We start from the raw sequence: 13395 nt of genomic DNA, 5'->3' as shown, positions 1-13395 counted from the left end.
CTCAGAGAATCTGCTACAGGGACAATCCGTATTCTACTTTGGCCATTATAGCAACGATAGGGAAAGCAGAAAATAGATTTGCTCCTGCAGAAAGCTCCTGCAGCCAATTGGAAGCTGCGGAAGCCCCGTTGAATGTTCAGGTTCCAAAGAACGTTCGCAAACCGGAACACTCACTTCCGGGTTTGCAGCATTTGGGAGCCAAAACGTTCAAGTTGCAAGGCATTCGGGATCCAAGGTACCTGTATACCTTATTCCCTGGGAATTGGGGGGAGGCATGCTCAAACAGTTCAAGGTGTACTCTTTTCACTAAGGAAAGTCACACTGAATGATCAACGTAGTGCTTATGAGCTTTGGATTTGGATTGCCACTGTGAGAATAGGACTAGTTGGGCCGCTGGCCTGATGCAGAAGAGCTCTTATGTCCTTATGGGTGGTTATTTCATAGAATCATAGAATTGTGGACTTGGGACCCTGAGGGTCAACTAGTCTAACCCCTTGCAATGCAGGAATTTCACTCTCAAGACTTTTAAGGACCCCACACCCCTGCAAGAGCTACAAACGTCCCCCCCGCCCCCGAATCCTTTTTGGGAAACAATGGATGCTACAGTGGTATTTAGAGTGCTCTAAATGTGCAGTGGGACGCAGGTGGATCTGTGGGTTAAACCACAGAGCCTAGGACTTGCTGATCAGAAGGTCGGCGGTTTGAATCCCCGCGACGGGGTGAGCTCCCGTTGCTCGGTCCCTGCTCCTGCCCACCTAGCAGTTCGAAAGCATGTCAAAGTGCAAGTAGATAAATAGGTACCGCTCCAGCGGAAAGGTAAACGGCGTTTCCATGCGCTGCTCTGGTTCGCCAGAAGCGGCTTAGTCATGCTGGCCACATGACCCGGAAGCTGTACGCCGGCTCCCTCGGCCAATAAAGCGAGGTGAGTGCCGCAACCCTAGAGTCGTCCATGACTGGATCTAATGGTCAGGGGTCCCTTTACCTTTAAATGTGCAATGTGGATATGAATGACATTTAAACCAGGTAGAAAAATTCTACACATGCTTGCTCTGATGTTAATCTCCCCGTGTAGATATGGGTTTGCAGCCCAAGTCTCTGAGCATACTGCAAGATCCCATCCTACCCTGCAGCGGCAGAGTTCACCCCAAGGTGAGGAAAGGAAAACAGCTCACCTCACACAACTGTGTGACAGACAGATATTCAGCAGGGGGAAAGTGATCTGTCTGTGCTGGGAGAGGCTGCTGCTCCCACCCCATCAAAATTTCCACCATTGATGCAACTGTTCCAAGTCACAGGGAGTGGGAGAGAGGTGAAAAACAACAACCTTAAACCACTGTATTGTTTCCATAAAATAGCAGCCTCTTTCCCCTGATACAAATCGGCATAACCCTGCCTATCAATACCTAGCAGGTGCCTTCTCCGCAGTTTTCAGCGCTTGCTAAAAACATCCTTGTTCAGACAAGCCAACCTAGATGCTTAGGAAACCGAGATTTTAATCTTAGTATTTCCAAGCAGGGCTGTAAACCTCTCTTGATTTTTAATGTGTTATCTTTCCGTAAACTGCTTTGCGATGGTTGGTTTGTTTGTTTGTTTTAACAAATCAAGCTGCGTATGAATTTCACAAAACAAATAAATAACGCCCCTGAAGCGCTTAAAACCCTTGAAAGCGCCGTACAAATGTGAACGGTCCTTCAGACTAATTTTCGTACTGCATTTTATGATGTCAGAGGCGTAGCTTGTTTTTAAGGAAACTTAATACTGTATTTTTATATGGTTGCAGCCCGCTCTGGGACTTTGCAGTGAAGGGCAGGTAAGAAACCCTAATAATAATAATAATAATAATAATAATAATAATAATAATAATAATAATAATCAGCTATGACTCGGCGGCTCCCTTCTCCCCGGGCAACGGCTTCCAACGGTTGCGCAAGCGGCCAACCTGAGGGAAGCTTCCTCGGGACGACACGGCCCGCCCCCTCCCGGCCCCGCCCCTCGCCCTCCTTTCCCGTTGCCCGGATGGCCACAGCCAACGCATCGGGATCCCAGGCGCGCGTGCGCACGGGCGCGCCAGGGAGGGGGTGTGTGAATGTGTGTGTGTGAGAGAGAGAGGCTGCCGGCATTAGTGGCAGCTCCCTCAGACCGTTGGGAAGGGGCCACCGGTTCGGCGGCGGCGGCGGCGGCGGCCTGTGTGGCGGCGACAACAAACCCCCCCTCCCCGCCCGGCTTCTTCTCCACACATCCACACACGCACCGCCTCCTCCTCCTCCTCGGTTGCCAGGCGAAGCGAGAGGGCGGGTCCGAAGGGGGAGGGACCGGCCCATGGACCAGCCGGGCCTGGAGCCGAGCCCGGAGGAGCTGCCGCCGCCGCCGCCTTCGAGGAAGGCCTGTGGAAATGCGGGCGTAGCGCGGAGGCGCAGCGGCCGTCGCCAGCGCCTCAGCCGGGCCCGGGGCGCCGGGTCTCTCGCCGGAGAGCGCTGAGGGAGGAAGCAGCCGGATGCTGCCGCCGCCGCTGCCCAGAGCCTGAGGCGGCGCCTCTTTCCTTTCCTCCCTCTTCCTCGGTCGCCCTCCTCTCTCTCGTCTTTCCCCCCCTGCCTCGCTTCTCTCTCGCTCCCTCAGCCTCGCGGCCTCTCCCTCCTTCCCGCCTGGTGGGCTCGGCCAGCCGCTCCGCTCAGCAGCGGCCGCCGCCACCATGTCGGCCAAGGTGCGGCTGAAGAAGCTGGAGCAGCTGCTGCTGGACGGGCCGCGGCGCAACGAGAGCGTCCTGAGCGTCGAGGCGCTGCTGGACCTCCTGGTCGGCCTCTACACCGAGTGCAGCCGGGACTCGCCGCTCCGCAGGGACAGGCTCGTCTCCGACTTCCTCGAGTGGGGTGAGAGCCGGGGACGCGAGGGGAAGCGAGGGGTGGGGGTGCTGTCTTGGGGAAGGATCGCCAGGGCTTGCTCTCGAGGAGCCACGGCGAGGCTCGGGCCCTGAATCGAAGAAGAAATACGAGGAAATCTCCGGCGGGGAGCGAAGGGTTTTTTGGGGGGTGGGTGGCCCGCCGCACATTTGCTTACGGGAGTTTTCGACAGAGGGGCAGGTAGCCCCAGACCCACGCAGATGACTTTGTGCAGACCTGTCAGCTGAGGGTTGGGCCCAGGTCTGTTTGGAGAGGACGGGATAGTTTCGGGGCGGGGGGAGGGTAAGGAAGAGAGCAAACTTTTAAGGAAAGGCGAGTTTTGATCACACCGGGTTGGGAGTTGGAGAATGCTTCCGGGTGCTGGGGGTGGTTTTTCTTAGGGAGCGGATTGGGAGAGGGATCTGACAGCGATGTGAAGGGACAATGGGCATGGTGCAACAACAGGGCCTGCATGGTGGTTGCATGAAGGAAGTGTTGGCTGGGATTGAGCAGGGAGAGCTGCTGCTCTTGCAGGGCCTAGCCTAGCCCCAGACACAGGTATTGGTGTGGAGGGCGGCATCATAGCCTGTTGATGATTGTTCCATTAGGAGACTCTGGGAATGGTGACAACAATGAGGGTGAGGGAATGAGTATTTAGTGGCGCTTGGCAAGCAGAGGACACATCAAATTATAAAGCACGGCATACATAAAGGAAGCGAAAGCTGAGGTGGTATCCAGATTTGGAGTATGTGTGGGGATACTTTCAGATTATAAAGTATAAAATCTTACACATGGAGAAATGGGGCTAGGAGCAGCTAAGGGATAAATGGCACCTCTTGGGCTTGCAGTGGGAAATGGAATACAATATTATTAAGGAGATGATGAGTAGCACAAACATAGGTTAAAGCGAGCCTTGAAATAAGAGGGATCAGTCAGTGAGCTGTCCGGCAATGGGTTTTGTCAGCCTATGAATTTGCTGGTGATGGGGTGAGGAAGTTGGGTGGGGTAGGAAGAGCATTGACTCATGAATAGAAGTAGCAAGGATATGGAAGAAAGATAATGATGCATATGCAAGATCAGGAACAGGAACTTTGCTGGGGTGTGGAGGGCTGGAATTGTATAGCAGAATTTTTCTAGATATGGAACAATAATGCGTGAAGGTAGAAGCAAGGACTGGCCAAGATCATGGTCAAGGAGGGTCTTTTGAGGAGAATATTTTACGTGGTTTGTGAAAATGCTGCATGCTGGTGGCAGTTTGGATAAATATTGTATTGGAAATAATTGATGCTATTACCTAGCAGAAGCAGCTCCCAGCAAGGAAGTACTACTGTTCTGTAGGAGTACAGAAATACAGGCAGAAATATATATATAAATATATATGGTTGTATGAAGAAGATTTTCACCTACTGGCCAATGGTAGAGTGGTAGAGTGAGGGAACCTGATTCTATCATAGCAGAGTTGGATGGCATATTGGGAGAGTAAATTCAGGATTAGCCTTCATATTGGTAATCTAGATGAATGATTATCTCCCCTTCCCCAATTTGGGGAGAAAAAGCCCTCTTGACTGTTGGTTACAGTAAGAGATGCTTTTCCAAATTGGGGAGCAGGAGGATAGCATTTGCCAGCATTCTGGATTGGGAGTTAAGCTGTTGTAGCTAATGGACCTCTTGATATACAGCAGTAGTTTTCAACTTTTCCAGATGTGGGACCCACCTTTCAGTCAAACTGCATTTTCTTACCATACTTGTCATATTTGCATGGTGGAAGTGTTCCTGTTGCAGTCCACCTTAAATCAGATCACAATCCAGTAGTGGGTCTCTACCCATCAGTTGAAGGCAAGTGACTTAAAGGTTGAGATCGAACTTTTGGAGCACAACTTGATGGACTGGATTTCATAGTTGTTGCATTCTAAGTATTTGATTTACTTATGAGTTATGAAACAATGTGGGACTAACTGTGTGTAGTCTGGTTGTCTGCAGTTTTGGGCTGCAAGTTGATCTGGAGGCTACACGTGACAAATTCTCCAAGTGGGAAGAGATTCCACGAATTATGGTGGTCATGTGGCAACTGACCAAGTGATTTCTTTTGTCAGCTGACCTGCCTGGAAGCAATAATGAGCCTGCCTATCAGCAAGGATTCGACAGGAGGGGGGAGATGAAATTCATAAATCCCCTTCTTGGGAAATTCCAGGATATGGTACTGAGGGAGACGCCAGTTCAGAAGTACAACACTTACAGCTGAGGTGCTGCTGAGAAAACATATAGATGTTGTGGAGAGAAAAAAAGCTTTTGTTTATACATGCTTTCAGCTGAGCTCTTCTGTGTTTTGACACTGTTGTTGCACTGATACTGTATGTTATTTAACACTGGTTAAAGTGTTTTGCACCAAAAGGAATAAAAAAATGAAGATAAATAAAAATGTACGTAGAAAACACAGCAGTGAAATATCCTCGGCTTGGTGCCAGGCTAAGCTTAGCCTGAAATGCCAAGTTAATCCCATGACCTTTCTTAGCCTGTTCTACCTGGAATGGGTGGAGGGAGAGGAAAGGAGAAGCAGGCACTCAAGTTCCACTGTTTCAACAGTATTTCATATCCTATTCTGTCAGATTTGTTAGGGTTATGTTTGTGAGTAAATGTTCAATGCACTAAGTCAGTTTTGCACAATCCTCATGATATTTTTTGCTAACTTTAATTTTTTAAATTTTATACAGAATACACAATAATTGTGTTTTGTGATCATAGTTTTAAGCATGCTGACAGTGAAAAGAGTTCAGCAATTAAACAGACTGAAGCAGGAAAAAAGGACCGAGAATTTATTTTTTTAAGTTACTTTGTAATAATAATAATAGAAATATAAATCAGCATACTGCTTTTAAATTCTGAACGTTACATTTTCTTGATTCTGAAAGTACTTTATCTGCTTCTAGATAGGTCCAAAGGAAACTGGAAATGGTTTCAGAATTTGTTTTTGACCAAGATTTATTGCTAAGGACAACTAACTTCCATTCAGTAAAAAGTTGTCAGGTGGGGAACCAACATTTAAGAGTATTAATGCTCCATTTCACTTCTTTCAAAAACGATTCCTTTTCTCCCAAATGGTGGTTGTTGTTTTGCTTGGTTTTTGCTGGAAGACGTCTTTTAAAAAGTGTCAGAACTTCTCTAGAAAGAGCTTCATGTAATTTTGGAGAAGTATTTCTTACTCAGTCTTAGTGCTCTAAAATGTGAACAGCTGGCTCTCAATTTCTGTAGGGACCATTGCTCTTTGTTATACATTAACCAACTAAGAGGATTCACTTCCTGGAGTCATCTGTATTGGCGTCAATAATTGCCAACTGAATAATTAAACACTGTCCAGCATCTGCTTTGGAAGCCCACCACATTGATTGCTTGTTTTGTGGCAGAAATATGGTGCACCTCCATCATGAGTTCTGTGTATTTGTGTAAACCAGTTCATGTGGATAAGTTGTTGTAATATAGTTTCATGAAGGGAAAAGTGTTCTTGCATGTGCAGGTCATTTTTGTGTACTGATTGACAGAGGAAATTGACAGGCATATTTCTGGAAGTGAACACCTTTATATTCTGATACCAGTGCAGTAGCTTCCATGTCATCATTGTATGACTGATGAATGTTTTAAAAAAGTAGAAAAGATTTACAGCTACTATCTTAAAAGCAGTTACTACAGTTCAAAATGAAGTAACTTAGTGAAAGAAAAATTAGCTAACTGATTTTATTTTATATATGACTTGTTACATCCTAAAGGCTCTGGGATAGTGACATAGGTTAATCAAGAAAATGAATTACACTGATTAAACTCCCATCTTGCCCTACACACATGCTATTCTTGGACACCAAAAGTATATATGAGTGTGAAAATTAATAATACTTGCATACTGCTGTGTTTAGGTTTGGCACTCCCTTCAATCAACTGGTGAAATATTGTCAACTGATTACACACTTTACTGAAATCCAATGCTGTTTTGTAAATAAGTCCGCAAAAATTCCTAGCCTGATAAGAGGCCAGCAGCCTGTGTTTCCCTGCTGGCTGGAGAGTAGGGGAAACCCTCTTTCCATGATCAGCATGGAAACGCAGGATGCTGCCCTCTTAGCAGGCAGCTCTTTTTAAAGTGTTCTACAAAACAGAAAAAAAAAATTTTTCCTTCCAGTAGCACCTTAAAGACCAACTAAGTTAGTTCTTGGTATGAGCTTTCGTGTGCATGCACACGAAAGCTCATACCAAGAACTAACTTAGTTGGTCTTTAAGGTGCTACTGGAAGGAAAAAAAATTTTTTGTTTTGACTATGGCAGACCAACACGGCTACCTATCTGTAACTGGATCTACAAAACAGGTTGGTCAAGGAGGGAGTGGGCTCAGGGATGGGCTTTCCCCATAACTAGCATGGAAACTGAGCCCTCCTTTGCCAGTCCACTCCTTGTCTGTATGGAATTTCTAGTTACTTGTGACTACCAGGCTACTGTTTAAATACATGGCTGGTTAAATAGCCCATTAAACCAAGAATACTATTCTGTCAGTACATCTTAATTTTTTGTTTGTTTGATTGTGTCAGCAAAGAGAGGAGAGTTCTTTGTCTTCTAACCTGCAGCAGTCTGGGGCAGATCTAGCAGCATAACAAAGCTTCTACTTGCCTCCTGCTATTTCTGCAGTAATCTCTGAACAGAAGCATAAGGGCTGCCTAGGACCACCCATGACTCCATCTTGCTTGCTGCAGGAACCATGGAGTTCCCTTTTTTATAGACTGACTATCTGCGCTGTAAAGTTCCTTGTGAAGCATTTAGAAAGACTGCAGTTATTGAAAGAATTGGAGGTATTCATTCATTTTATTTGTATGTCGCTTTTCCACACACAAAAATCATGTTCTAGTGTGTAGTTAATTAACACTGTCCTGAACTCTTGCATCGGTGCAACATCCTGATTCAATTCTGATGTGGGCAGTGACCCATATTGTGACCCTTAGCACCCATTTCTACCCACATTTGCCTTGTTTAGCAGACTATAGCATCAGAGTGAAAGTAGTTTTTTTAAAGTAATTGAAATGCATGTGTGAACCACCATCTGGTGCTATACAGGATAACTGGATGTGTTTAAAGCCCAAATTTCTGTTAAAGGCCCAAGTTATTTCTGTGACTTGCCATCTCCCGTTAGGCAACTAGTGCTTATAAGGAAACAACAAGGAAATTCCTAGTTGTTGAACATCCTGAAATTTGTCAACACTCTGCTATGCAACTATTAGTGACAGGCCACAAACCCTTAGCAAAGCTCTTCGGTCTTTTTAGAAGAAATACCTTATTGATAACCTATTACTTCACCTATTAAATGGTACATATAGTTTTAGTTTCACTCTGGCAGAGTTAGCAAATTGTTGAACATTAATTCAGATGGTTGATGCCAGCGACCAAGATACTTCAAATAGTGAAGCGCTATAGCTTAGTGGAAGAGTTACATACTTTGCATTTAGAAGATTTCAGTTCCAGTCCTTGGTATGCTACAACTGAAGGGTTATCAGGATTGGGAATTATTCCTGCCTCAGACCTTGGAGAGCTGCTGCCAGTTGGACTAGTCAATATTGGACTAAATGAATGGTCTGATTCAATACTGGACAACTTCGTATGTTCAGGTGTATGACTAGCAACAGCTATTTTTATTAGTTCAGAGAAGCAGAATGTAGATATCAATTGTTGCTCTTTGAGGTTAGAATTGCTTTTGTAGTTTCATGAAAATCTGCTCTGGGAGATTGGGACAGGGGCCCTCTGGAATAGCGTGGGAGGTGGCTGCAAGGGAAAAAAGGAAACTGGCAAAAATTATTCCCTCCCCTTCTGCCAGCTGGAGCCTTTTCTGTGTTGGAGTCCCTTATGTGAATGGAAGGCACCTTTCCTTTTACAGAAAGGCGCTGTGGGTAAAACCTCAGCGCCTAGGACTTGCCGATCGCATGGTCGGCGGTTCGAATCCCCGCGGCGGGGTGCGCTCCCGTCGTTTGGTCCCAGCACCTGCCAACCTAGCAGTTCGAAAGCACCTCCGGGTGCAAGTAGATAAATAGGGACCACTTACCAGCGGGAAGGTAAACGGCGTTCCGTGTGCTGCTCTGGTGCCGGTTCGCTGGAGCAGCTTCGTCATGCTGGCCACGTGACCCGGAAGTGTCTGCGGACAGCGCTGGCCCCCGGCCTCTTAAGTGAGATGAGCGCACAACCCTAGAGTCTGGCAAGACTGGCCCGTATGGGCAGGGGTACCTTTACCTTTAGCTTGGGTTCCAAGCCAGTGCATATTGGAACAGGTGGTAGCACTCAAAAAAAAGATGAGTAAACTGGTGCTTGGTTTTATAAACTTTTACATGATTTGAGTGTGTATTATTTTCATGTTGAAGATTTGAGTAGCCTCTGCATGCACACAGAACTCGGAGCTCTTCTGTGTAAGTTAAAATATAGAGCATGAAGTGCTTTGGGGAAGGACAGTGCCTAATACAGTTTGATTCTACGTTCTTACTCTGCAAGGGTTGACTCGAAGGCATGAAAATGTTTCATTTTCCCATCTGAGTGTATTGGAGCATGGAAGCTGAGGTGGGGTGGAATGGCATACACATGAATGGGGATGGCTGAAGGACAGAAAATAGTTTGATGAGATGGGTTATCTGCACTTCCATTATTTGGAGGATACAGCTGAGTGTAGCATCATTATTTAATATCTGTCCAGCACAGAAAGTTCAACTGCTATTTAAGCCATTTAAGAGAATTTGGAAATCTACAGCAACATATGTGTTTAGTACTTGAAGATTTCTTGTTTGAAACTCTGACCCACAGAAAGCAAGAAAAGACAGTATGTTGGGGTTTTATAGGTGTCATATACATTGGCCTGTTTAGATGCTGCATTCTGATTGTCCAAACCATGATTTGGAAGATTGGGAGTACCCTACGTGCCTTCCGGCTCCATCGTTTTCCTCCTTACCTCTCACAATACAGTTCATTTGCACACAGTGCTAAACAAGACCATGGCATAGTATGAGGGTTCAGTGTGAGGAGAGCATGGCTGCTGTGCTTCTCTCCCAGTCTTCCTTTTGTTGTGATTCAAGCCATGGTTTTGTGGCTTAGCATTTTGTCTACTCCCGGGCTTATAGTTGGACTTTCTCTGGACAAACCATGAACTGTAAACCTAAGAACAAAGCTTGTTTGCAGCTGATGGGTTGTCTGGAGTGAGACAGACCATAAGCCTGTGTTTGGATGAACCCGCTAAGCCAAATCATAGCTGAACACACAGCTGTGCAACAGGAGATAGCAACAGAAGCAGCAGCAGGACTGGAAGAGGAGCAAAGTGATCATGATCTCCTGTCTTTGAGCTTGCATGTTCACTGTAAGCCATAGTTCCGTTTCACTTTTTGTGAAGCTCAGATTTTTCTCCTTCATTTCCTCTAACTGAGGCTTGTTGTGATGTCCAAATGAGATTATGGTTAGTGCTAACCGTCAAACCATAGCTTGCAAGCTCATTTCATGTCATAGTTTCAAATTATGGTCTGGAGGCTTATGTTAATAGTAGGTTTTTTTTTAAAGGTAGCAATTTGAGGCCATTTTGGCTTGCTTTCCTACATAAAATGTACTCAGAAATGGCAAACCAAAGTAATCTATTGTTTCTAGGAATATTATTATAAAACACAACCAATTTAAAAATGGTATGAACAGAAACAAAGCTAACTTTTAAAGCACTTGGAACAGGTAAAAATAGAAAACTTGCACATCAAATGTCTGTTTAAATAAAGAAGCTTTCACAGCCCACCTAAAACTGGGAAGAGAGGAGCCCTATAAGAGTTCTCCAGGAAGAGTTGTGGTGCCATCACTGAGAAGGTCCTGTCCTCAGTTTTGTCCAGTTCATGGGATAGAGAGCAGGCCATCTTTAAGATTTGGGTAGGTTGGTTCCGATAGGTGAAGGCAGCACTTGGGGGTAAACTTGTTCTGGATCATGAAGGGGGTTAAAAAATTAGTACCAGCAGTTTAGATTGATCTCTGAAATGTGTAAGTAACAGTGGACGCAGAGTCATCACACTATAATCTGATTGTTGAGCATGACCCAGGATTTTGTCAGCTGTGTTTTATGCAAGTTGTTGTTAGTGATCTAGGCAGCCGTAGGTAGAAAGCACTGCAGTAGTCCAGTCTGTTTACAACTAAGAGTATGAGTTACAGAGTCCAGGTCCATTTATTTCAAGTAATTGTCAGTATTTGCTTGAAACAGAAAGTAAGTACATAGCCATAAAAGATTCAACCATCAACATACAACATAAACATATAGACAAAGCTTACATAATAGTTGGTGTAAAATGAGGCTGTGGCTGTCATTTCCAGCTTACACCATCTTATGGTGGTTCTCCCACTTACAGCGCTTACGCTTAGATGACTGGGGTGATCGTAATGCATAGCAATATATGGAAACTTTTACTAATTTTATTAATTAAATTTATATACCACCTTTATCTTCCAAGGGTTTCAAGGTGGTGTACATGATTCTTCTCCTTCCCATTTCATCCTCACAGCAACCCTGTGTGATAGGTTAGGCTTAGAAATGGTGACTGACCCAAGGTCACCCAGTGAACTTCATGGCTGGGTAGGGATTGAAACCCTGCAGGACAAGGGGAGGGTGACCTTGGTCCCCAGCCTCTCCATAGCTATTGACAACATAGACCATGGACTGGGAATTGGAGGTAGGTTCTACAGTGGTTCCAGTCCTATCTACATGGCCAAGTTCAGACAGTGCCATTGGGAAAGTTCTTTTGGGCCCTTTGTCAGTTTTGCTATGGAATACAGAAGAGCACTATTTTATCTCCAGTGCGATGTAATATCTTTTTGAAACTCCTGGAGACAGTCATTAGGAGATTTGGGGCACAGTGCCATCAGTATTTCCCGTGTCTGAGAAATTACCTTTTTACTTAATATGTTGGACGATACTTATTTACATGCATCAATGTAGTTATTATCTTCACATAATTATTCAAACTTTATATCATATGTTGCTGAGACAATTACGATGGTGGTAGATAAATGTGAACAAAATGCTAAAATCATCATTTTATTTTCAAGCTACATTAGAAATGGTTGCTTCCATGTCTTGTGGAAATCTATCATTCTTGTAATAGGAACCAGTGAAAGCACAGCAGCACATAACCATGGTAGATTTAGCTGGTGTTGTCCATAAGGAAGAAAATCCCTAGACTGAAGTGGTGACAAAGGGAGACTATTAAGATAGTGTTTGGAGCATCTTAAACTAATGCCTGATAAAGCTCAGAATATCAATCACATAACTTTGATATCATGATACATTTAATTTTAAATCATATGTTAAAGTTCTAATTAAAAATATTTGTGTTGGATTTTTACGTAAAACATAATCACTATTATTATTATTATTATTATTATTATTATTATTATTATTATTATTATTTCTATACTGCTCTTCATCCAAAGATCACAAGGCGGTTTACAATATAAAAACAAAAAATATATACACACCATAATAACAAACAAAAACAATGGCCACCTGTATTATTATTTATTAAATTTCAGTTCTGAAGTTTGCAAAACTCTTTTCCAAGGAAATGTTTTATAGTGATTCATACATTGGATCATGCTGGAAGGTTCAGCACAAGCAATAGGAAGTCACACAGAGTGTAGTTGAACTATAGAATTTACTACTGCAAGATGTAGTCATGGTCACCAGCTTGGATGCCTTTAAAAGCCGATGGAAACATGATGCTGCAAAATCCTTTCTTGTGGAAACTTACTGTTAGTCTATATTTCACATTTATTTTTTATTTTATTGCTCTGATATTTGCAAAATGGGTGTGTGGGTGATTTCAGATTGGTGAGCTGTTTATAAAGGAACATTTCTCCTCTGATTGCTAGAGACTTTCAACAGTGAAGTGTTAAAATGTATAAACAGTTAAATAAGAAGGAGGTCACACAATGAGAATAAACAGATGATTGAACACTATTCTTTCTTCTTTTGATATGATTAAATTATCACAAGCAAGAGCACATGATCAAATGTCTTATATCTGATTAATGTGAATTTTTTATGTACGGTGAGGTTATTCCTATAATGAAGCACTGCTTCAAAATATACTGGGAGTATATTAGTAAAATTACACATACACACTGGAATGGACAGAATATCCTTTCAGCAGATGAAAATAACTGAGAAGGGTGAAGGGAGTCTGCTTGTAAATTTGTTCTTCTTCCCACTCCATCTCCCATATGGTTCTGGTGAGCCCCCCAACTCTCTGTAGCAGCTTTACAGGGGCATGAGGTTGTGGGGAGGAACTGATGAAAATACTTCCCCTTACGCTTTCAGGAGGATTACCCCACTCATGGAACTCTGGATCTTACCCACCATTAATAAAGTAGAACTTAGATTTTTCTCTGTGTATAGGCAAAGGTTGACTTATATGTTTGTCAAAAGAGTAGAAGTGTAAATAAAAGTATTTGCTTCATTTTTCCTTGTATTTTGCTAATTCCTCTTGGAAAAT

The 13395-nt window shown here is 43.9% G+C and overlaps 1 protein-coding gene across 4 annotated transcripts in view; it reads left to right on the top strand.

Annotated features, from left to right (window-relative positions):
- The first annotated feature begins 2053 nt into the window (after positions 1–2053).
- CDC42BPB (CDC42 binding protein kinase beta) overlaps positions 2054–13395 on the top strand; it is a 102238-nt gene continuing 90896 nt past the window's right edge. For 3 of the 4 annotated variants that reach the window (XM_083609382.1, XM_083609380.1, XM_083609379.1), the window contains exon 1: positions 2066–2867. In XM_083609382.1, coding sequence (XP_083465508.1) covers positions 2690–2867 — 178 coding nt within the window. In that variant the 5' untranslated portion in view covers positions 2066–2689. Of the gene's footprint in view, positions 2868–13395 lie in introns of all 4 variants that reach the window. The other variant, XM_083609381.1, reaches the window with a different exon arrangement.

Source organism: Podarcis filfolensis, assembly GCF_964270895.1.
Source record: "Podarcis filfolensis genome assembly, chromosome: 1".
NCBI lineage: Eukaryota > Metazoa > Chordata > Lepidosauria > Squamata > Lacertidae > Podarcis > Podarcis filfolensis.
Note: the sequence above shows the minus strand (reverse complement) of the source record. Positions and strands in the feature narration are given on the sequence as shown.